At 33.9% G+C, this 26,487-nt stretch overlaps 1 protein-coding gene across 1 annotated transcript in view; it reads right to left on the bottom strand.

The window, feature by feature from the left end:
* Nucleotides 1-26,487, bottom strand: part of LOC145694706 (putative RNA-binding protein 19) — a 58,712-nt gene that overhangs the window by 12,840 nt on the left and 19,385 nt on the right. Inside the window, exons 4-13 of the mRNA XM_081771232.1 lie at nucleotides 25,877-26,143; nucleotides 24,343-24,613; nucleotides 22,028-22,222; nucleotides 18,308-18,502; nucleotides 15,387-15,526; nucleotides 12,080-12,202; nucleotides 9,758-9,893; nucleotides 7,359-7,499; nucleotides 4,845-5,038; nucleotides 1,829-2,031 (exon numbers count right to left, since the gene is read on the bottom strand). Coding sequence (XP_081627358.1) covers nucleotides 1,829-2,031; nucleotides 4,845-5,038; nucleotides 7,359-7,499; nucleotides 9,758-9,893; nucleotides 12,080-12,202; nucleotides 15,387-15,526; nucleotides 18,308-18,502; nucleotides 22,028-22,222; nucleotides 24,343-24,613; nucleotides 25,877-26,143 — 1,865 coding nt within the window. The remainder of the gene's footprint in view (nucleotides 1-1,828; nucleotides 2,032-4,844; nucleotides 5,039-7,358; nucleotides 7,500-9,757; nucleotides 9,894-12,079; nucleotides 12,203-15,386; nucleotides 15,527-18,307; nucleotides 18,503-22,027; nucleotides 22,223-24,342; nucleotides 24,614-25,876; nucleotides 26,144-26,487) is intronic.

The raw sequence follows: 26,487 nt of genomic DNA, 5'->3' as shown, positions 1-26,487 counted from the left end.
TTTCCTGTTCCTTGTTGGAAGGTTGCTAACTCATGTTATTATTTTTATTGTCATGCCAATGCTGTGAAAATTTAGTAATCACCCCTCCCATTCGTCACCCAACTATCCCTTATCTAGATTTGATTTTGTTTCTTTTTAAATGAAAAAATAAATTTTCAAAAACCAGTCTCTTTACTTCTTTCCTAGCTCTAAGTAAAATTTTTGAATCTTCTACCCTGTGTTGCGTTTGTTTTTAATGTTTCGATAAACCTGATGCTGGATTTTCCGCTTCGGAATCTCTAATGTGTTTCTTTACTCAGACTTTTAAATTTCTTTTCGTTTTGCTTATATAATTCTCTTGACAACTGTATTTTATTTCGTAAATACCCGATTTTTCATTGCAATCCGTGTAATAACTCTTAAATTGGGTGATGTTTTTTTCTAAAGTTCTGGGGGGTTTAAGGCTGTACGAAAACCGTATTATGTATAAATTCTATTTAATGCAGCTGTAAACCTGGGAAAAATAGGTAACCCAATTTAATTTTTATACTTTATGTCGGTTTCAGGTTTATCAGAACTTAAATTCCTTTTGACCTGATTATATCAATTATTTAATAATGAAGCTGGGTACCCATTCAAACTACCCAGTTTCATCAGGTATTCAATTACTGTCTGCAATTAAGGAAGTAACACGTATGGCACACAACATGTTCTTCCAAATGTTTGCTTTGGTACCTGCTGAATATGAAGATTTGTAGTGAATGTACTGTGTACCTGCTGTTGGTTTGTGGTTATGTACCTGCTGAAGATGAATTTGTTGTTATGCTGTCTTATATTAAAATCTAGGTACGTAAGACGGCTGTCGTTTTCTTTCAACAGTAAATCACAAATTCCTGTGACTATTATTTAAATCTTTTAATAAGTAAACCTGTTATGAATCATCCTTGTACAAGAAAAGTACATCGTCAAATATCTATAATATCGAACTGTACCAAGTTTCTGTTCTTTCAAAATTCTACTTTCAACCATATGAAGTACTAGATTAGCTAACAATGCTTATAAGGGGTTTCCCATACCCAAACATGATATATATTACTTTTAAATTAGAAAATACTGTATTTAAAGCGACATTCAAGAAGTCTGAGAATTTGATTCACTTTTGGAGTACTAAAGTTTTTACTGTACAAGATGTTAGTAAATGATTCAAAAACTATATGCAAAGGAATGGACGGATACATGTCAGCTACATCAATTGATGGCATTTTAATGTTATTTGTATTAACTAAATTATATATTTGCTGTTTAACCTCGAAATTATTTTTCTAGCAATAAGAGAGGGGAATATTCAAACATTTAAAATAATTAAGATATTAAGCCATTTAGACAATTTACAGGTGGGATGACGTTTGACTTGATATAATAGGAGTAATAGGAACTTCTGCCTTATGTATTTTTGCCGTATATAGTAGATAATCCGGAATCAAACATTTTAAGAATCATCTAAAATTAGAGATTTGGAAATAGTTTTGTTTGTGTCAGCTATGACTTTTTGCAAAACTCCAATCTAAGAAATTAACTCCCTTGCACTTTATCAAAGGTAATTCCGTTCCTTTTTATTCCTTGATATTTCTATTCTTTTTCTTCCTGTTTTTAACCTCCGTGACCAAGACTCCAGCGGAAAGTCGAAAGCTTGGAACTATAAAAATTCAGGAATTACAGAAATCTACGTAGAATGATACCAAAAAAGAAATTACTTGATTACTTAGTGATTGTGTCACTAATATGTTTTTATTAGCATTATTATTATTGTTTCATAGTAACTGCTATAAGAATGATCCACATTACTTACGACAGAGTTCTGTTAGATCTTTTAAGTTCAATGCTGTATTCATCAATAATAGAATGCTGAAGCGTTTTTAAGGCTTTCTCTGCACTATCTTTTCTCTTAAACTGGACGAAACCGTAACCCATAGACAGTAAATTCCCTGGGTTTTTAGTATCCTTTTTCCTTGCAATCATAACGTAGTGGATTGGACCACAAGATTTAAAATGCTGAAAAATACAAAACATAATAGTTTAGAAACATTAAATTAAATTAAGCTCAATTCGTAAATTCACAGGTTTTATGTGAGTTAGATACTGAACGAAATTTCCTTAAGTTCAAATGAACTCTTCTTATATCATAATGATGAATCACGAATCAAATGTTGTTAAATCAATGGGATATCAATAACTACGGAAATTTCTGCAAAGTGCAACTACTATAATGCCACTATTAAATAACACATCTTTATGAACGACAAAATAATTGAAATAATAAAACAAACTTATTTTTTCAGTTGATAATCTTGCAATGAGCTCCACAACAGTTAGTATTCTATGTGACTTTTCTTACAAATATGTACATGATAAATAGAAACTATTTATTCACTGTCTGAAGTATAGTAACAATAAAATAATTTTCCTAGAAAAAAATTCATCTAGGTTCACACTTCAAACTAATACAAAATTAAATACGTATCTGTATGTCGTGTTTCCCCCACATACACATTATATTAAATGTAATTTAATACTATAATATTTCCTATATATATAATGGCTTTATGGAATTGACTTGCACTATCAGAAATTGGACAATTTTCGAATGAAATCATAGATATAATAATGTTGGAAAATACTATCATCTAATACTTAAAAAAAAAATTAAAAAAAAAAACTTCTGATAATATTAACAGGTAATATAGTTGACTTTCTGAAGAGTCAAATGTAAGATTAATCAGATAGACATAAACAGCCAACGTAACGTAGTAAATAAACCGCGAACCCGCCTTCTATCATGTAGTACTGGGTCCATGAAAAAGAAGTCTATAAGTACAATGTAATTCTAGAATATTGTTACCGTTTAGCAGGAAAAAAATATTCAAAGATGAGACACACACAAATCGATATATCTTATTTAGCTGAACAAAAGCTCATGACTAATCTTGGAGAAAATGGAGAAAAAATAATTAACACCTTGCGTACCAGTTACATCCATGTGGATGTCATGAAAACGTATCCCTTATTAAGGGTCGTATTAATCCTGACGATGATGAAATTTGTTAGTGGATGGAAGGCAAGACTTAGCTCTACTATTTCTCCTTAGATGGCAGCACCTTACTGAGAAAAAACAAAAAAAATGTCTTGTCTCAGTAGATGGCAGGCCTAAGGGAGCTTTCAATTAACACACACACGTGTCTGTTTTAACGATAAACAATTAGCAACTTCGAGATCTATTTCGAGATTGGAAAAGAAAAAAGCTTTGTCTTTGATCTCCAGTTAGTGTTGCCAACCTGAAGAAGCATAAAATCCCTTCAGAACATCAGAATTTCTCTTTTTCAGTCTAAATGTTCCACAATGTAAATAATATTGTCTACTATTGGGAGACCTTGTTGCACATTTTGATTATCTTTTATCTATTTGAAGATATCCCATAATTACTGTAAAATTAGCGGTATTTTAATTTCGCAGTGATAAGGCCTTTTAAGATGAAACTGATACGGAAATATATCCTCATAAAGCTGATTATGATACTAGAAGGGCGACAACATATGGTATGGTTAATGAAGCCGAAAATTATCATTAACTCTCAAATTTTAATTTCTATTTAACTAAAGTCTTATCCAAATATAGGAAATATATCAGTCGATACAAATGTATCTTCTTCGTTACCAATAATAACTAGAGTTTTGTGAAGCAAAAATGTATGTTGTTCGTTACCAATAATAACTAAACTTTTGTGGCACTAAAATGTATGTTGTTCGTTGCCAATAATAACTTATAGTTTTTGTTTTGATTGAAGAAAATGTTACTTATTTATGTATTGTATATGTAGTAAAATACACAATTAACAAGCAGATTGACATGTATTTTTTCCAAATGGTAACACACATACACACACTACTTTAATTGACCGTTTTACCAATATGATTACTTACTACAATAGGATCAATTGCTTAGCTTAAACGAACTTTCAATATTTTACAGAACTGTTACTTAGACAAACTTTACGCTATTAGACGAATGTTGGAAACACTGACTCATACGCGAAAACGCGGAAGGCTCGGATTTAAGCGCGGGAGGCTCGGTTCCATTCTTGGCGAGAGTTCAAGTTTTCCATATATACTCAGTGATGAAAGGGACGTCACACTCAAAAGTAATCATCATTCTGGAATATATAAGTATATATAACTGAATTTAATTCCGAGGATCCTCAGTCATACCGGTGTGGCTGATATGTCTGATCACTAGGTAGTATAAGGTTGAGGTTGAATGACTTCTACAGAAAACTTGTCTTAACGATATCGATTTTTTATCACTCGATAAATAATAACTTTCATTACACTCGTCTTAACATACGAAATGACAATATATCAATCAGTAATTGAAATGAGGAAGGGATTATTTGTCTGCACTGTTGGCATTAAGGTAGTCACTGACCGAACTTTGCATTTGCACCTGTAATTGGGAGAGGATTCACGAGACAGAATTTCCTACAATGTTAAACTAAAGAATAAATTTTGGGTTCCTTCTACATCAGAGCAAATTTATCATATTAAGGAAACTTTTTGTCCTTTTGTAATAATTGCTTAAAGTGAATTAGATGGTCATATAATAAAACCTATAATGGTTCTATTATAGCGATATAAAAATTTAATGACTTCTTTTACATTGGTTTCAGAACATCTGTGTTTTAAATGCAAAAAACTCTGGAACTCTAATCAATTTTATTGTATAATGCTGTCTGTCATTGCTGTATTCTTCCACGCGGTCCTGAATTAAAAATTTCACCACTGAACAACACTCTCAAATATCAATAAAAGTACCTCTTTTATTTTATCTTCATTGGTATTGAAGTTTAAATTCTTTACAAACAGAGTAGTATCAGGCTCCGGTTCCTCGTCATCTTCATCTTCACTACCTGAGATTTCAGTTTGTTCTTTAGTTTTCTCATTAGTTGATACTTCATTATTTTCATCGTGTGTGTCTTCTGTGTCAACATTAGTTTCATTGTTATCGCCTGAAAATTAAAAAAAATAAAAATGATAGATATGATCATGTACAAAAATAAGCAGATTGTGAAAATAATATTAAATAATTCTGTTAAATTTCAAAGAATCATTCCTTTTTCTACGGAACCAAGTTATATTAAGTCATAGTTGAAAAGAGCATGCTTGAAGCATTCTTTAAACGCAGATACATTGCATATCGCTTCAATGATCTACTGCCACGATTCTTGTGTAATGTGCGATGATAACAGTACATCATCGGAACAGTATGGAATTTAAGTTAATTTCAAGGGTGTTTAAAAGTGAGCATTTTCAACTATTTGATAGTTATCCAATATTATTATTAAGCAATTATATTGGTTCAATTCATACAAGTTATATTATTATACAGATTATGGAATATCTTGCTAATTTCTCTATATAAAGGAAGTCTAAATGTCTGGTTGATCAACGCCTAAGTCAAACCGTTTAAGCTAGTGGACAGTACATAGGATTTGCTACGTACTATACAACTAACGAAGGATTTTTGGAAATTCAGCATGGAAGAGGGTGGTAATTATAATAAAATGTCCAGATCTCGTAATTACTAAAAGGTTACAGATATGAAATTTGGTATTTGGACTTTTCATTTAAAATAATTAGACACGTGTTTCAGTGTTTATTATTATTATTATTCATGACCAAGAAGGAAGAAAAGGGTTGAGGTGACTCATTAACAGTCTATATGAGGTGTTAGAATTTCATCCGAGACTTCGAATTCAGATTAATTCTATTCACACGCAGAAGGAGGAACGAAAATACTGTCAGTAGTAACACATGGTGCCATTTGCTAGTGTTGAATAAATTAAAGTAAAATATGATGAATGAAACAAATTGAAGAAAAAATAGATATTTGTTCTTTTCAATCCTTTCCTTTTTTTTTTTTTTTTTTTTCATTATACAAGGTGGCTGTAATTTTTGAACTAATGGGAGATCGATGAAAAGTGAATACCTGATGATCAAGTTTGTTACCATTGCTAACGTGCTTTCTCAAACATTCCATCACGCTTCTTTCAATTCTCAACATATGAAGATCCAGTACAGCCACTGCAGGGGTTATAATCATCCAGGTTTTCACGGCATACGCTTTGAATGTCAAAACTTCCCATTCTTTTAATCTATGTGTGAAGGAATTTTTGTATGGAATTTCTCGGAAATACGTCATCCGACCAGTGAATGGTATATCAGCAATGATTCCACAATTTTATAACCACCTTGTATAATAACATAAAGTAACGACATTTTTTCGACATTAACTGAACCTTGAAAATGAAAATGACATATTTCAGTTTTACGTCCCATGGTTAATGCCCATAGACTACGGGAGACGGATGATTAATGAAAGTGAATAATTGGTGGAACGAGAATGTGGAAGGAAACGGGAGAAGCCCGGGAAAATTCACAGACACGATGTTATCCACTACTAACTCAAATGGCTTGAGATTGAATCAGGAACTCCTAGTACTATAAGTGAGCACTCTACCACTAAGCCACTGTTCCCCCCCCCCCTCTTTCTGAACCTTGAAGAAATATAAAAGAGCTCTTAAAAGCTGAGATGTTGGGAACGAATTTCTCTCTCAGCATGGAAGGGCAATTTACGAGCAATTTGTAACGTAAGGATGATGGGCACTATCTAACTTTATAAAAGGATTATCCCGAGCAAAGAAAGAAAAAAAAAGAGAGAGAGAGAGAGATTGAAAAAATATATTATGCACAAGCTTAGCAAGTTCAAGCTGAAATTGGCAACAACCGCGCAAAATACAGAGTCTGACGTTAGCCTCCAGGTTCGGATATAAATCATAAACTTATAGAGCCCGTGAAGATGATGATTGTCATTTTTGTCACCTGGAACAGACACACATTGACAGAGTTATAATAGCAAATTATACAACTAGACTTAAAATTGAACATAACAACAGGGATGTAATACATTTTTTTTTCAGATTAAGAAATTACGTAATATCACGGTGTTTATTTTCAGATTTTGCTCTGTAACTTTTATACTGTTCTACTTAAACAATTTTACCGATGTAAATTAAATCTCAATTATTAAAACATTAAATCTGTTACATTTTAAGTCTCAACCAGTTACAAGAATGGTTTCCTAGGAAGAAAACATTATTGTTGACCTCTGTCCATATTAGACGAACCCCCATTTTTTCCTTTCTTACAATAACGTGACGAAAGCATACTATACCACTGATTGAAGTTTAACTGACAAAATCATTGGGCTACTGTCATTATTGATAATCTTCCATACCAAACATTACCATGATAAATAAGAACTCTTACCTTTTGTTTTTTCTGGTGGAGGTGAAGAAAAGGTATCGGCTGGTGCCCATTCTAAATATAGAGGTAGATAATGAAATTTCGTGTATGCTAATTTTCTAAATGCTGTTCTCGCTTCAGATGGCTCCAGAAATTCAACTATTGCTGTTGTGAAGAAGTGATAAAATTATTAAACGTAAACAATAATAATTAGAACTTATAATATGAATATCGACTACAATTATGGAAAGTACTCTTAACCAAAATGCAATAACTAAAGTAGTTATTTTGATACATTTTAAAATGTACTACCGAAGTGCTGTGCTGAAATCGTTTCACAATAAAGTGTACAGACATGATACTTTGTTTTCTCTGTATTAATTTATGCTTCAAATAATTCATCGTCATAGGTATTCTGTCATTATTGGCAGGGCACTTGCTGCAGCTGAGAAGCTTCTATGCTTTACGGTCTTCTGCTAGCCTTTTCGTCTTCATGTACGATTTTTCTGTTTTGATATCGTCCATTAATTGTAGTCTCCTTCACCCTCTCCCTCTCTTTCCTGCTACCATACCTTCTAGCACGTCCCTCATGATACAATTCCTTCTTATTCAATGTCCCAATCAGTTTATCTTCCTCTTCTTAATAATATCTAAAATTATTCTTTTCTTACCCATCATTTCTAACACCCTCTCATTCGTTTTCCGCTCGATCCAGCTAATTCTTTCCATTCTCCTCCACACCTACATTTCGAAAGCTTCCACTCGATTTTTATCATTTTTGAGTAATGTCTATTGTTACGATACTATACGTCGGAGGTCCCTGGTTCGATTCCAACAACAGACTTTTGGATTTACGTCATCTACTTCGCTGGATTATTTTTATTTTTTTTCTTTCCTCGGAAAGTTCAATTATGTAGTCTCAAGCTTCCTAGAAGCATATTTGTATACCTTTGTGTTTTATTAAAAGATAAGTGTAATAGCAGATTCCTTTAACCTCATATAAAGTCAATATCCTTGTTTGTTTTCCTACCTTTCTGCAACTGATCAACTTTCTACCTGTGTCTGGCTACGTTTCCATTTCTTGGCAGTGTCACTGGTCTGCGTTTGAGGACATTGCTCACATTCAACTTATTTGTAAATATTTCGAGTGCCCAGTTAGCTCTTCTCTAGCTGACTCATTGGGTTGCCTCAACTAAAAGTTATTGTCTGGTAACTACGTCAACGATTATTAAGTGTGTATTTTGTATTTTCTACTTTTCGCTGAGGTTTAGCTTTGCACTTGAAATTCCTCAGAAAGTACAATTCAGGATCAGGAGGTGAAGTCCCCAGCGTGTGAGGTCTTCGACTCTCAAACGTTTTGACTCATGTGACGTCACGAACACGGTGTTAGGAGAAGGTGAGTTATGGAGTGACCATATTTGGTATTGAGGAAATCAGGAGGTGTGGTTTGAGGCCTCAGTCCGGGAAACAAAACTGGATGGTGAGTGTTTCTCGGGATACTTCGTTTGGAGTTGTAAGAACAGCAACGAGCCAGCGAGAGGGAGAGGAGAAGAATGGAGTTACTATCTTTGAAGAAGGTACAGTTTATTTCGTCGAAACAATAAGTGACTACGCCAGACTAATTACTCTTATACTTAATTTTCCTTTCCTTATCTGCTGCACTTTTAAAAGCAAATTTGAGTATGAGTTATGATTTCTAAATACCATGAGCTACATTTCCCACATGCTTTAGATGTAGAATTATTTTTCAGATGAGATTTACTTTTATATTCCAGCGTAAGTTGCTGGTGGTGGAGAAGATACCCCAAAATCTAGTCATCTATCGGTCTCATAGTGACCAAAGGGATAGATGTAATGAGGCTAAACTTAACTGCTATTTAGTCATGTTTCACTATGTTTCTGACCTATACAGCACAATACTCCACATGAAGATTTTATAAGCCTTTTTCTCAATTCTTTATTCAAGGTCCCACAAAATAGTCTTTTCTTTCTCCCAAAGGCTTCTTTCGCCATTCCTATCTTTGCTTTTATTTCACGTTCACATTTCATATCACTACTAATAACAACCCAGATACTGAAAACCTGTTCTATTTTCTCCCCGCCTATTTCTATTATGACATCGACTTCAAATAATTAGATTTATTTAAATTATTGTAATTTCTCCAAATTTAACAGGAGTATGAGCTGAATCGAAAAATATATAAAATAAAGCTTTGAAATGCAGCATAATTTTCCTTAGCAACAATACAATACATCCACAGGAAATTGAAAATTAATACAAATAAACGATACCAAATACATTCTGCGAAAATAAAGTAACCTTGGTGTGAAATTAACTAAGTTTGTACTACGATATTAGTCTGTTAAAAATAAATTCAAGAAAACAAACAAAAACAAACAAACAAACAAAAAAGGAATAATACCTGTTACTCCAGTTGGCGGGAGAACAACACGTCCTAATTCTCCGTATTTCTGGAACAATTCTCGTATCTCTTTTGAAGTTGTTTTGCTTGGTAAATTCTTCACTAAAATTACTGTTTTTGACCTTTTGTCAGGCGGCTAAAAAATATAAAAACAAAATAAAAATAATCAAGAAAGCAAATAGAAAGAGATACACAAAAACCAAACTGTAATTAATTATTTACTATTGACAACTACGCACTGGACTTTTTTTTTTTTTTTTTAACAAATCATAAAAAACTACATGTACTCACAAGCTCCTTTAGTTTTTCAAAGTTTCTCTTTATTAGGATTAGGAATTAGAGTTCTGGGCTTACAGAATCTAAAGCAAAAATAAAATCTTACACTAGGTTTTCTAAGTAATCACTGTAATTCTATGAAACAGTTAACTGAGTGTTCATCAGGTGATAAACTGTCATATTAGTCATGTTTATTTTGTTACTGAAAAGGAGTTTGGAATCTCAACATTCAATAATCATTTTTTAAAGAATCAGTGTCATGAATAGTTTCAAAACCATTTCCATCCAAGTACTACGTCAAGACATTCGACTACACAAGAAATGACGGTCAAGTACATTATCAACATCTAATATAGGATACTTAAAAACAATAAAAATGTAAAAACAAACAGAAAAAGAAAATGGTTGATTAGTACCAAAGTTTATGTATATAAAGCAAAAGCAGAAATTGGATTATGGAACACATAGAGAGAGCAGCAATCAATGAACAAGAGCAACTATGTTAAACTGCTGAATTTGATTGTAAGATATGATTAGGAAGTTGTAAACCATTTGTTGAACACAACTATGTTTGCTCGGAGTTCCAATAGAATTTGAAATGATCTAAGTAGCTCTGTAGTAAAGAAAATGTTTAACGGAATAAGGCATGAAATTTTCAGTTCATCCTTTGTCTCAATATTACTTCACAAAAATAACAGGCATAACAACTTGGACACTGCTACAAGTAGAAAAATTATTTCCATGATTCTTAGATGTTACTGGAAATTGACCAGCCGCATGCAGTATTGGCCGAACATACGTAAAAATAAAATAAATCTTTAACATCCTACAATTATCTCATTCACGCTATAAAAATAAATAAATAAAAAAAAATTATGAAATAATTCGTGGAATGATAATGTGGGAGAAAACGGAAGAACTCCGAGAAAACAAATTAACATAATGTTTCCCATGTTAAACGCATGTTAATTTTACTTTGTGTTTGATAATGTCAAAGGATGTACTATTATTCATGACCTGTTGCCCATCGGAAACAGCACCACACGCTACCGCTAATAAGGAAACAATGCTTAATCTGAATAAGCAAGTGGAAGATGAGTTTCATGAACCAATCAAAATTAAGAAAATGGCTATCGATCTATCAAAAATGATGAAAGAGGGAGAAGAAACTTGAATTCATCATCGCCTTTTAGTGTTCTTATGAACGGTTGCTTCAAATGTTTGGTGAACGATCTCTTATCAGTTTTAGAAAGATTGAAATACTATTTGAGATCGACATTACCAGAAGACCATTTGAACAACTTAGCAACTTGATGGATCCAAAACGAAATTACATTAAAGGCGAACTATAACAGTTTGATTTCTCAATTTTCGAGAAACAAGGCAAGACATAAGTTTTTGTAAGATGTGAGCTATTTAAATTTTAAGACTGAGATTGAAATTGTGATGACAAAACCTAAGAGTGTTTTTATTTACAATTGAGATTTTTCTCTCTTAAGCCACTACACTACAATTCAGATAAATCACTGTAAAAAGTGTTACTGTAAAACATTTGCTTAAACTGAAAAATTTACTCGGTTAAGAACATTTTTCTTTCACAGGCGTTAAATGTATACTTTGTCAAGAGGTGCAAATGCTCCTGTCTCCCTCCACGGTCCATGGCGCGCCCCCGTAAGTTCTCGACATATTTCCAAAGCACTACTTTCTTTTAAAGTCATTCAATATTTCTGACCCCCCAATCCTTCGTTGATCAGAAGTGTTGTTGTTGTATCCCCTTAACACACATGTTTAATTGTTGATTGGTTTAAACGGTACACCTAATTTTGTCTTCCATTCGTAAATTTTAATGACGTACTTTGCGTCAGACCACCTTTGTGGGTACCTTCGGTTCAATTAATTTTCAAGAAACTAAACTAAGAAATTACTTAACACGAACACTTAATTCAAGAAAAACTTAAGATATTTAATTATAATGAACAATGAAATTTCAAAATTAATCTGGATGCACACTGCATACAATAAATACTACACGCTTGTAATACATACTCTATTAAATGCATCTAATTGAACTCCGTTCTCAATCAGAAATTCTCTTGTTTCATTAACAATTTGTGTCTCCCCAAGGGCGAGTCTTACAGCGACACTCTCTCGACCTTTAGAGTCAAGGACCTGTAAAATAAAATGCCAAACGTATTTAATCAAATTACATACCTATTGAAAGCACTAAAGAAAAATTTGTCCTATTTCTACAAAAGGCGAGATCAGAACAATTTTACTTCAATACTAAAATTTATTTATGAGAATGTAAATTACAACTTTCTATAATTAAATCATGAATTCAATACAAAGCGTAGAACATCCCCAAAAAGTAAAATAATTTTGAAAGATGTTATCAGTTCTTCTATGGTTAGTTCATAATCACTGCTTTCACATACTAAACTAATACAACTAGACGCAAGAATTTCAACGAAACCTCTAAAATTCCTTTTTATAAAACACTTTAAGTCTTTTCACAAAACATCTTTATAAACGCAGTCAGCAGACTGGATAGCGTAGTGCAACTCCACAGTAAGCCGGAAACCTGGATTCGATATTCGGTCTGAGGCTGCACTCGCTCAGTGGTAGAGCGTTCACCTCTGGTGCATGGGGTCCTTGGTTCAATCCCAGCTCGTGTCAAGTGAACTTTGTGGTGAACAAACACTGTGTCCGTGAGTTTTCTCAAGGTTTTCCCGTTTACTCCACTTTCTTCATTCTACCATTTCATTCATTTCTCATCATCACCGTCTCCTTTAGACTAACTGCCTAGCCAGCATAATCGTCAGACGTAAAAGATTTCATTTCATTTCATTTCATTTTAATACTCGGTCTAATTGCACTTCTTCACTCTGAGTTTTAACCTTCAATTTCTGTTAGATATCATTTTCTAGGAAAAGGAACAAACATATCGAAAATTATGATGTGCCATATCCCCATCTTTATACGAGTAACCATCAATGGGCGAAGATATGAACTGGGACTTGAGAATGACTTTTAACTAGAGGTCATTACGACAGCATCACTAAATGGATTGTAGTCAGTTCTTACTGTGAGATTCGGCACACCTACATGGTACTCTACACCTACGTGGACTGAAGATTTAATATCACAAGTCAAATAAATATGCTGACCCTTAAATCATCAGTGATCATCCTATATTCTGCACCTCAAAACTACTGTTTACTTTTTTATCAAGTCAACTATAGCGAAATATTTTGAGTTATACAGCATTGAGCAACTTCATCATGAAAAAGTTATGCCAGCATACACATCCTTCAGCATATTATCACTAAGCACGGGCGAAGAGTGGAATGTCACTACAGTAAAAAGTTCTTCTAAAACAATGCATGCTGTTTCTTTAAATTCATACGCATACTTTGTTTAAGAGGGCCATTTCAAAAGTTCTGCACACTGAAAGATACTATGGAAATAATTTATTGTACAAAATACCTTTACAAGCTTCAATATAATCTCCATTCTTACTTACCACAGCTTCCCAACGTTTTGGTAAAATTTGTATTGTGGATAGGGCACCTTTATTCTTGAGCTGTCTGATCAGTCGGGTCACCTCACTGGAAGCTTCGACGATTGTATCGAAACGTTTTCCACGGAGTAGTTCCTTTAATTTGGGAAACAAATCAAAGTCTGATGGACTCAAATCACGACTATATGGTGGGTGGGGAAGTATATCGTCAAGTAGTCGTCATTTTTTTGCGACATGATTTCTGTTCTTCATTTAGATCACGCGGAACCCATAACTTTTCAATAATGATTCTGTAAACTTAAGTGACAAACATTCTGGCCTCATATGCAATTTCCTCACATGTTTTTCGTCGATCCTCTCTCAAAATGTAATTCACAATAATCTCAGAGGTGTAGTCCGTTGCAGTTGATGGTCTTCCACTTCTTAGGTTGTCCGCAGTGCTTACACGACCTTCATGGAAACGAGCTAACCACCGTGATACAGTGCTACCATCCATTACACTATTTCCACAAATCTCTCGCAAAGCATTGTAAATTTCAGTTGGATTCTTTGCACGTAGAGTTTCGATTTTGACATAGGAACGCTGGTCACTATGTGTAATCCTACCTCAGTCGGGTACACCTTCCATTTTAATACTGAATTTCTCACAACACAGACATGCGAACCAGCAAACACAAATACAATCGTCAAGCCCAAACTCTGATTCAAAACTGACATATAATTGAATTTGATCACATCATTCAAACGGTTGCGCATGCGCTGTGTGCAAGACTTTTGAAATGGCCTTCGCATAATTTATTTATTATTTTCCTTATTTAAAATGTTACGCATAAATATTTGATCAAAATCTATTAAAAATGGAAGTTTGCATTTACCATTCCCAGCTTCAGTAAAAGTTGTACAACGTTTCAAGTCCTTGCAGAATTCTTCTATTACGATAGGAACGTAAGTAGACTGGAATACCCTCCCTTTCCCCTTGAAAGTATAAGATAATAACCAAAAAGGGATAAATTTATCAGAATTGAACTATTAACCAATTTAAAAGAGGAAGAAAACTTTTTATAAGATACTGATTAAATACATCCAGTAAACCCGACAAAAATAATCAAAAACGTGAGAATTGCTTTTACCAATTTTTACAATGTGAGCTATTTTAGCAATAACTTAAAAACAGCGGAGCGTACTAAATTTCTTATATTTGTTAAAAAATCGCATAGATAATACAAACACAAATGAATAAACCAGAACTAACGAACACATCACACATATAACAAAATATGAACATCCGACTTCCAAAGCGCAATAGTAATTCTTGGGACACTAATTTAAAGAACAATAATTCCTCGAAAACTAATAAAACTAAAATTATACACAAATTAAATAGTAGTGACAGGAGGGCAATGCATATAATGCATTAAGATTAAATATCTGCATCTAAATCTGGACCAGGGGCAGTTGGCACACAATCATTGATTTTTTAATCGAAATGCTCAAAATATAGAGGTGTGATATTAAGTCAGGAAGTGACAACTTTGAAATTAGATACGGCAGTATACTAGTAAGCAAAGGTCTATTGGGCACGGCATACGTACAGAAAAGCTCAATTATTCCATTTATAACAATTGTTTTGTACGCGGGAACAAAATACAATAATTTTACCCGTAGTTTTATTTCCCTTATTATATCAGACGAAGTCCCTGAAGACCTAAAACTTCTATCAATGTTTGGAATGAATGATACGTACAAACTTCCATTTCTAAGAGATTCTCTTTTCTTGCTTACTTCATGTTTTATATTTCTGTCTAATCCCGTACATTACACAACCGACCTAACCTTTTCTTTCGTAGTATTGTAAGCTTCAGCCATTATATCAGCTACGGCATTCTGACCAAGGAAAAGTGTATTCCAGTTGTGGTTGGACGCAGCCTCAAGTTTCATCTTTAACAGCTTTTTCTGCTTGAAGCTCAGTCCTTCTGCAAAATAAAGTACAAATACAATGAATATCTTATATATTTTATATCATTATTAAAGGCGTTTTGTTGTGATTTTAAATTTTATCTTTCATATTGTGTCACTTATCCAAACATAAAATTAGTTTCACAATTTAAAAGTTACCAGGATGAAGAAATTGAATTTAAATGAACAAAATATACAACTGAATTACTTTTCCACGCAACTTTCTACAGAACTGAACAATTTGTCATAAAAAAAAAAAAAAAAAAAAAACAGCTTCTCAATTTGTTCAGGAACCACGATCACTGGCAGTAAAGTAAATCAATTTTGGCCCTAATGAGGACCGGAGAGGGTCATTGTTACTGTTGTGGTTTACCTAGGTAATTAAAAAGAGCAGATCGCGAAATAAGTGAAACTCAAGTGAAAGTGCATTCATTTGCGTTATTATGAAATGACGACGTTGGATTTCTGTGTTCATTTCCTGCTTAAGTTCTTCTGTCACAAAAGGATAGCACACAAATTCATACAAATGTCAACCGATATGTTATACATCTGCGTCGATATTAAAACTTTCTCTCCCACTTCTCTGATGTATACAAGCACCTATATAAGAAATGGAGGTTTTGTCTGAATAAGTATATAAATGAATTACATATTTTTTATAATACGCAGGGATCAATATTATTTAATATAAGGAAACTAAAGATCCTCAAATAACCGAACAGATTATTACCACAAATCACTATATTCATCTGTCAAAGTTATTATGAGCGAAACGTTATTTAACGAAATTCATACGAGAAAAATAATTAAAAGTGCAAATTAGTGACCCAAAACTTTGATCTGTTTAATGAATATCTTCCTCTTGCTATCTAAAGAAATTTCCTTTTAATGGTAACATCTTTGTTCTCTGCCTCCGAAGAAGGCAATGCGTATGAAGTTTACTAGAAACATGATGGCATGAGTCTTTTGGATGTAAACAGTATTCTCATTGATTATCCTCCATCTGTAAAACCATCGCCGCTGAATTCTATACGAAGTTTTAGGACCAGCTACAGGAAAAAAATAACGGAATATATCTTGATTAGTGACAATGTTTGCCCCATACAAGTCAATCAATATCGGATCCAACTTTGTTCTTATCAAGTTTCAACTTAACTAACGACTTTTTTACATATTGAACTCATTTTTAAAAATTTTGGTTTACCAAAACTTCTTATATATTTACCATGGTAATAGATGGCGATAAGCGGTTTCCTGCAATTGATTAAACATCTCAAGAATACATTTCATCTCCATCTTTATATCTCTACTAAAACCAGAAGTTGGTTAGTAATCTACTATACGAGGGTCACTACGAAAGTTTTGAGATACGCATTGTTGTGACACAGTATTTGAATTCCAACAATTGCGTTCGATAATGGTATTCAGAGCGAAGAAGCGAAGCAAGTTTCAACTCGCCTCGCTTATTGACGTGGACGTATCGCCTTCGCTTGTTTGTTGGTGTGAGCAGTATTCGGCTGTCTAGAATGGAGCTCGAAAGGGAACATTTTCGGGCAATGATCCTTTATGATTTCAAAAGTGGTTTGAACGAGACACAAAGCCTTGACCGTTTGCAGGGGGCATTTGGGGACCTTGCTCCTTCCCGTGCTACTATCTTTTGGTGATTTGGTGAATTCAGAAGAGGCCGGACATTGCTTAGAGAGCTGGACGTCCGGTAACAACTGTGTTAGATGAAAACATTGCCGCTGTGGAACAAATGACTCGAGAAAATCGTCGAACAACTTTCAAGGACATTGAATCTACAGTGAACACTGGATCGCCAGCAGTAACAAAAATTCTTCATGATCATCTTCGGCTCAGGAAGGTTTCATCTCGTTGGGTGCCTCACACTTTGAACAGCAGAAGCGCATGCGTGTGGAATGGTGTGAAGAAATGTTTGCAAGATTTGATGGAGGCAATTCTCGACCCGTCTCTGACATTGTTACTGGTGATGAGACTTGGATCTATCAATTTGACACTGAAAATAAACGCCAGTCTACAGTTTGGATCTTTCCAGACGAAAATCCACCCACGAAAGTGACCGCGAAGTGCGGGGAAGAAGATGGTCGCAACTTTCTTCTCCAAGTCTGGCCATGTTGCAACTGTTTCACTTGAAGAACAAAGAACTGTTATTGCTCAGTGGTACATCACTGTTTGCCTAACAAAAGTGTTCCAGAAGCTTCGGGAACGGCATCCAAGAACTGGATTGCGTGGGATCCTGCTTCATCATGACAACGCGTCCGCACACACGGCCAACATCACAATTCAGTTTTTAGAATCTACGGAGGTCAAACTTATGACTCATCCGCCGTATAGCTCTGACCTGGCCCCGTGTGATTTTTTTCTGTTTCCCAAGATCAAAGATTGCATGCGTGGGAAGAGATTTTGCAGACCTGAAGAAGCTGTAGTGGCTTACAAGAATGAACTTTCAACACTTGAAGAAAAAGACTAGCAACACTGCTTCCAAAAGTGGTTTTCGAGAATGCAAAAGTGTGTACAGTGTAATGGTGAATACTTTGAGAAAATGTAAGTGTTAAATTAATTTTAAGTATGTAAGTTATTTCACATCTCAAAACTTTCGTAGTGACCCTCGTAATTTCAGGTTTCAGTATTAACTGAGAAAATATCATGCCATAGAAATCAAACTCCTTCATGTGGTGTACGCGTGACACAGCTACTTGTTTATAATTTAATGATTGTTGTTGAAGATTATTTGGTAATTCCATTATATGAACTGAATGATAACTCTAACTTCTTACCCTGCTGAAGCAACTCTTCAATAGATGGCTTGGCTTTTCCAGGTAATAAATGAAGCATCCTACCATGTAATACTGATCCATCAAGTTCAGTATATGCTTTCACTGCATGCTCAGGAATCATGAATGTCACTGTGCCAAAACCCTTAATTTTTCTAGTCAGTCTATCAACTGGTAAAGATACTTCTGTGACCGGTCCTGCAAAAATTGCAAAAATAATCAACTAAAGAGTAATTAATAATTCAAACTGAAATAAATAGTTTTACATAAAAATATGAACTGGGCATATTTGTAGTTTATATCCCACATTACATTGTAATACGTTGCCCGCATAAGAAGAAGTGCGTGTACACTCTTTCTATGATAATTATATCCGGTAAGACCTCTACTGTAACGAGGAAGCAGTTGTTTGCAAGCGAAAGCGTATTGGTGCATTTATAAGGAAATGTGATGGCTTTACTTTCTTAAAACATCACAATAATTTTCTACAAATACGAGGTACGAATATTTTTGCTCTTGTATAGAAATGTTTTAGCTGTTTGTATGTAAATTATGTACGAAATGAGGCAATGTCTGATGAGACTCATGTGTAAATTTTATACTTGTAGTTTTAAAACTATTCAAGATATGGCGTCTGGAAAGAGTAAAAGTATAGAAGTGGCATAAATGGAATATCGGGCGGTTATAAAGTTCCTCCATCTAAAGGGAATGAAAGAGAAGGACATCCATGCAGAGACGAAAACTGTTTATGGTGAAAATTGCCCATCTTTAAACACTATTAAAGCATGGAAGAGACAGTTGAAATGTGACGGATGAGTTTGGAGGACGAATCTCGAAAGGGAAGACCGTGTTCTGCGATTGATAACATGATTCGGAAATTGGAACTCCTAATGATGGACGACAAACGAATAACCATAAATACTATTGTTAATGAGGTAAAGATTTCCCATGGCTCAGTATCCACTATCTTGCATGATCAACTGCATCTATCCAAAGTGCCGCACGGTGGGTTCTTGGGTTACGCATTCCTTTTCGAAAACAGCAACGCGCTAATTATGCATCGGAAATGTTGGCTCACGGTGTACCCAATAAGAACAACTTTTTCGATCTTCTTGTGACAATGGATAAATGTTGGGTATATCACTTTGACCCAGAGACTAAAGTGATGAGTAAATAGTGGAACTGGTGAGTAAACATAACAGCTATCCATTCCCTAAAAAAAAGCCCGTGTGCAACCTTCTGCTACGAAAGTCATGTTTTCAGTTTTCTAGGATTGCAAGGGCGTTACACTTACGGATTGCCTAACTTATGGGCATAGTATCACTGGAATATATTACAGAGGTCTGCTGGAAAAACTATGCGACGCCCTAAAGGTAAAGCGCCATGGCTCACCAACGGTGTTCTGTTAGTTGACAATACTTCCGCCCACAAAGCTCAGCAAACCATGAATCTTGTCCAACGCCTAGAGTACCAATTAGCTCTCCATCCTCCATATTCACCTGACCTCGCGCCCTCAAATTTCTTCTTGTTTCCAAAACTTAAAAAGTCTCAAAGGATGGCGTTTTTCTTCAGATGCAGAGATCACTGCTGCAGTGGAGCACTGGTTTTCCTGCCAATGTGACACTTTCTACAAAGAGGGATTATGGAAGCTGAAAGACCGGTTGCTGAAATGTGTCACTTTGCTTGGTGACTGTAGAGAAAGATTAATCATATGTCTGCATTTGGCCCTTCTCCCTAAACTTCTTCATAGTGAGGATAAAAACTTATTGACTGTCCCACGTAAAACGTGAAAATCTGAAGACTACAATGTAACAAATATGTAAAAATCAATTTATTAATAAAGAAAAATTTGTATTTATATACGATTATGCCACTATTGATTATTTAACCAACATTCATAATCATATTCAATTTCTTGATTCTATAATGATCCATGACGCAGCCTTACCAATCATATATGGGCTTCCAAAATACATAAACCTAATGCTCCACTGAGACCAATAGTAGCTGGTTTTCATCATCCTACATATTTACTTTCAAAATGGCTGTATGATAAACTCGTATCATACAGTATCATACAATATTCCAGTTAGATACACGGTTAAAAACAGTTTGGAGTTGAAAACGTGCTTGAATTCCTTTGTTGCTGCAAATTCCATCCATTTGGCATCTTTTGATGTTGTGGAAATTTATCCATCAATAACAGTAGATCTGGCTCTACAGGCAGTGGAAATGGCTTTACTTAAACTAAAAGTGAACCCATACGAAATCCAATTAATCTCTCGACTAATAGCCTTTTGTCTAAGAAACAATTTCTTCCAATTTGAAGACACCATTTTTCGACAGGACGATGGATTGGCTATGGGTAATATCGTTTCTCCAATACTTTTTAATTTGGTACTGGATATGTTTGAAACAAATATCTTTCCTAAATTTCCTTGTATTAGATATTTTCGATAAGCTGATGATACTTTGATTTTGTACAAGAACCCTCAAGAATTAAATAAAATGTTCGATGAGTTTAATCAAATTCACCCTAGAATAAAATTTACGAAGGAACTTGAAGAAAATGGTGCTCTTAACTTTCTTGACATTACCATTAAAAGATATAACAATAAATTTGTTACTTCGATATACCGCAAACTTCTGCTGGTACAAAATATATCAACTTCAAATCATCACATTCATGGTTTCAGAAATTAAATGTTTGGAAAAACTTTTTTAGGAGAGCTCTTTTACCTTCAGACCTCTCTGAGGATCTCAACAAGGAAATACAGTATTTATTACGAATTGGGACAGGAAAATAGTTTCCAAAAATCTTTATTGTTAAAATGGTACAAACAGGTACAACAGGAGATTGTCGGCACCCACCATCAACCAATAACAGATACCGTAACTGACAGATGGATTGACGTTCCTTTGGTTCCACATTTTTCAGCAAAAATCAAGAAGATTCTGCAAAGAGGGAACATCAACATTTCAGAAGTTCCTCCAAAATCTATAGATAAATACATAACCAATTTTAAAGCAGTTTTTACTGACCCTTTACAAAGCAGTGGCGTCTATCGGGTGAAATGTCAGTGTGATAAAGCGCATATAGGTCAAACAAAAAGGGACATTTGTACTCTAATAACTGAGAATGTTCGCACCTCAAAATCTCGGAATCTGCAACAGTCATCCGGTCTAGCAATGCATCTTAGAGATTATAACCATCATATCGTCGAATGATGTTTAATTGAAAAAGCAAAAGCAGCTACGGAACGAAAAATTAAAGAATCATATTATATTCACAAAGAAAGACCCTCACTTGACCTGGATAGAGGAGAAATAAACATTATTTGGTGTAATGTTTTCACTACATACTTTCACTATTTGGAAAGCAAGAACAGAAAACAGTGAACAGAAGTGTACAATGTCAGTGAGTTTTTATTCCTGTGTGTTTTAATTTTTGACAGAAGATTTGCTTTTTACATATCTTAAACTTTTAACCATTTTTTAACCTTCCTTCATGTTTTTTATTCTTTTTGAAGTCTACCACAGGCTGAAGAAGGAAGTTGTATCTTCCGAAAGTGCTACCTGTTGCATGTAGAAGAAAATTCTGCTACATATTTTTTGCAGTGAGTAATAGCCTTTCTGCTTTTCTCATTGAATATAATCACCGCTCGCAATATTGTGATATTAAAAATATCTACTTTTCAAAAAATATTTAAAAAGGAATCTTACCATATTTTTTAAAAAGTTCTTCAATATCATCCTCGGTAACGGTGTATGCTAGATTTCGAAGAAATATTCTCCCAGATTCTGCAATAGTTTCTTCATTCTTAAGAGTTTCCTCTTGTTCCTTCCATTTTGCATTATTCTTTGTACCTGAAGAGGCTGATTTCTTTTCATATTTTATTACATGTAGTCTTCGGCCAGCTACAAAAGAAAGAAATCTAGAAAAATAGGCTCCTCAACAAAACATGTGCAGTAAGTACATTTTTCACTTTTTAAAAATTAATTAACTAATTAATTAATTTCAGTCCCATCAACAATTTTAGACATCAAAAACATAGAAAGTTGGAATTCTTCCATTTGTTTCCGAAACAGAAAACATCTATTCTCGATGTCATTTCTATTCATTTTCCTGTAATAAGCATGGATCTATTCTTGTATGCACGAAAAATATTTTATTGACTTTACACGGAGAACTGGAACAGGACTAATTAATTTACATATCTACGTTTTTTTTATCTTCAAGATTTGTACAATTCTTTTTATTGATATACATTAATTTTCCGGGGATTGTAACGAAGTTTATCATTAAGATGTCTTATCTTGAAATACTATCGATTTGAATACTGAACTTACTCGTGCATGTTAAATACGTATAGTGCACACTCTTTAATAAATAAAATGCTCACTCATTTGCATAGAAATTTCATTTCTTCGGGACTATGATTTCGGTTGCTTATCTACAACTATCTCCAAGTCTTGGAAACATATCGAAAAACATTACTGCATTTCTTACACAGTCCCTATTTAGTGTATGACGTATAATCCTGAATGTATGAATTTCCACACAAATCTGTTTGTATGTAGTATCTGAAAAACTTCACCACATAAATTCAGAATCATACAGTAAGGATAGGAGCTTTTCAAGAAATGGAGTAAATCTTTTGGGTGCTACTCAACTCCTGAACAAGACCTACAGATAGTTGTAGATAGGAAACCGAAATTATCGTTCGACAAAATGAAATTACTGCGCAAACAGGTAATCAATTTCCTTGGTCTTTCATTTACTCTCGTTTTATTATTATTATTATTATTATTATTATTATTATTATTATTATTATTAAATTCGCCTGAAAAAAAATGTGCTGAGAATTTTCCTTCAGACTAATAGTTAGGAAGAGAAGAAAAATTTATATATACCTCATATTTAGAAATACATTTATTCGTAAATTTATATTGATATATATATATATATATATATATATATATATATATATATATATATACAGAGTGTTTCAAAACAATACCGACTACGTTTGGGTGATTCCTGACACCAAGATACGACGAAAAGTATAGACCAACCTGGGTGTACAAATACTTTCTTTCGGAGTTACAGGCTGCCGAAAATATGAAAAAATGAACTTTAAAGGTCCATAGCTCCAAAACTATGGGACCTACCATAGTCGGGTCAAAACTTTACTTAGGAACTAATATGTGCCCTATCCAAAACCACATGTTACAGAATCCTAAGGTACTCACGGAACAATTTTTATAGAGGAAGTTTGGTTATGGGCATATAGTTTGAAGTACTCACAAACTAACTCTACAAAAATTGTTCGGAGTACTGCAGGATTCTGAAACATGGATATTTGGATAGGGCACACACTAGTTCCTAAGTGAAGTATTGATCCGACTAACGTAGGTCCCATAGTTTTGGAGCTATGGACCTTCAAAATTCATTTTTTAAAGTATTCGGTAGCCTACAATTCCAAAAGGAAGCATTTGTGCATCCAGGTTGGTCTATACTTTTTGTCTTATCTTGGTGTCAGGAATCACCTCCCAAACGTTATCGGTGTTGTTTTGAAACACCCTGTATGTGATACAAAACTTAGGGAAAAAACGATACCACAATAGGTCGTTTCTCTATAGCAGTAGTACTGACAAAAAAATTCTTATTTGATAGAAATGCCTGCCAGGTCAGATAAGTGCAAACATAACGTTATCCTCAACTGGCGCTCTGAAGATATTACGTAGAAGTTAATGAAATTATGATTACTTCCGAATTTACAACAGATAGAGCTATATATACAAACTCACCGGACTTTTGAATTCTCCCAAAATCAAGTTTTCGTAAAAGACGTGACTAAATATGACGAGCTGAAGATCATCCTAAAAAGCCTATATTGTCAATAGAAATTAAATAATTACCAACGTTAATGTGCATAATAATTTATAATATGCCTTTCAACATGATATTATTGAATTAAATTTGTTTATTCTGCTAAACTACAAACAGCACTTTTGCTAATTTGCAACCATCTTACCTAAGAAACTCTTATGCCTATTCAAGGCCTTATTCATTTCTTTCTCTGTTTTGAATCCCACATATGCTGTTCCCTTTGCATTTCGTGGAAGACGCATGCTCTTGGGTTTTAACGGGTGGAAAAACTGTTTGATATCCTTCTTCTTTGATGTATACGGCAGCCCTCGAACTACAACTGTAAACAGTTCTACGGGAGTTTTCTTTTTCTTCTCTTTCTTTGATTTTTCAGATTTATCATCCTCTTTATTTTTTATCATCTTCATCTTCAGGTACTACAACAGAGAATCATATCAAATTATGCCATGAAGTACCATTTTCTTACGTAAATTCGAAATTTAACTATACTTAAACATAATGCTACTTATTCTTACTTTTTTCTTTCTAAGGATCGTAAGACTTATTTAAGTCATTTTCAAAATACTATTAACGTGAGAAAAGATTAATCTGAAAATACTAAGACCACTAAATGAAACTATGATTAATATAAATAATACGTAATGTTTTGCGCTGGCTTCATTCCTAACGATAAATTTTTGATTACAATTTCTAGAAACATGATCCAAAGGAGAATATTAAAATACTAATATATTCAGTTTTTAAAATCATACTCATACAATAAGAAAGAAGTGAAACATTAATTGGTTTGGACCTAACTTTACACGAAATTAACTGAAGCCCATCAACATCCTGGGAGTCTCCTTCCTCACTAAAATCATCTCTGCTTTATAGAAGTCCAGATGACATTATACTGGACTCGCCAAAAACAAAATTCAAAACAAAACGCACTGAAGACCCGCACGCTAACATATACCCACAAAGGAGTTCGTAACGGAGAATTGTAGTAGCGTAAATGTTACAGAAACGGACAAACAAAATTACAATTCTCACATACTTTTCCTTTTTTTTCCTAAAAAAATAGTGTATGTTTGTAGGATGAGAGAGGATACAGAGAGAAAAGGCATTGGAAACTGATCGCTAGGATAATGAGAATTCCAATTTCGGTTTCATACATACCAGGCAGATATCCTACTACGAAGCTCAACACATACGGAAATATATTATTATTGCTCGTAGCTCAAGTTGTGTGTCAATTTGGCAACAGAAGACACGGTTTGAATCCTCGTCCCAGTTCAATGAATTTGCCTATTTCTCATTTTAGATTTGTACTCTTACAAACTTTACAACTTTTAATCCATTTCCTTACTATTTACTTATGTTGTATAACGTTTAACACTTAGTTTGCTTAATAACCTAACTCTAATGCGGACAATTACCTACAACAATTGGAGATAGTAGACCACAGACAAAAAATAAATCTCCCAAGCATGACGGACTATAAAACACGGGAAGGTAGAAACATCGAGTCGAGACGTGTATCCAATAAAGGAGAATGACAAAAAAAACTTATAATTTAAGTCAGATTTTATAGTATTAAGAAAGCATGGTCAGGTTTTAAGTGTATACATTTATTGATACTACATCTTTATTCTCCACATATTATACAAATTAACGGTTTGACATATCAACCATCTTACCTCTGCATCTGAGATATCCTTTTTTGCAATGTTTTCTTCGTCAGTTTCTTCTTCACTCTCCGTATTATCTTTTGTTTCATTGCCTGAATCTCGTTCGCCATAATCTCCAACATTATCATCGTCATCATCAACATCATCATCATCACCGCTACCTTTCGACTCTGGTTGTGTTTTTTGTGAACCGTCTGCAGCATCGTTGTCCCATATTGCTTTATTGTTTTTAGAATGGACTTGCATAAATTCTGCAAACATGGGATCTTCTTGGCACTAATAAATTATATATAATATAAAAATTAATCGTAAGACAAAAGAAAAAGTAACATATATCACTTATGGTCCGACTGTAAATTATTAATGATGTATCTCTGCTAACAAAATATTCATGGATATTATGATAAAAAAGGCCTTGTGTCCATCTTAAACACAAACTAAATACAACTTTCTTACAAGGCTGTCTATAATCTTTATTATAAACTAACTAGAAATGTTACAGTTTCGGAAGTATATCACTTCCTTCTTCAGACTACTACTCCAACTGAAATCATAGATAACATAACATAATTTGTTATCTCTACCAAACACGAATCACTTTTTATTAAAATTCAATATAT

The sequence above is a fragment of the Thermobia domestica genome, chromosome 9, assembly GCF_964235325.1.
Source record: "Thermobia domestica chromosome 9, izTheDome1.hap1.1, whole genome shotgun sequence".
NCBI lineage: Eukaryota > Metazoa > Arthropoda > Insecta > Zygentoma > Lepismatidae > Thermobia > Thermobia domestica.
The sequence above is the reverse complement of the archived record's forward strand: the minus strand, read 5'-3'. Positions and strand labels throughout refer to the sequence as shown.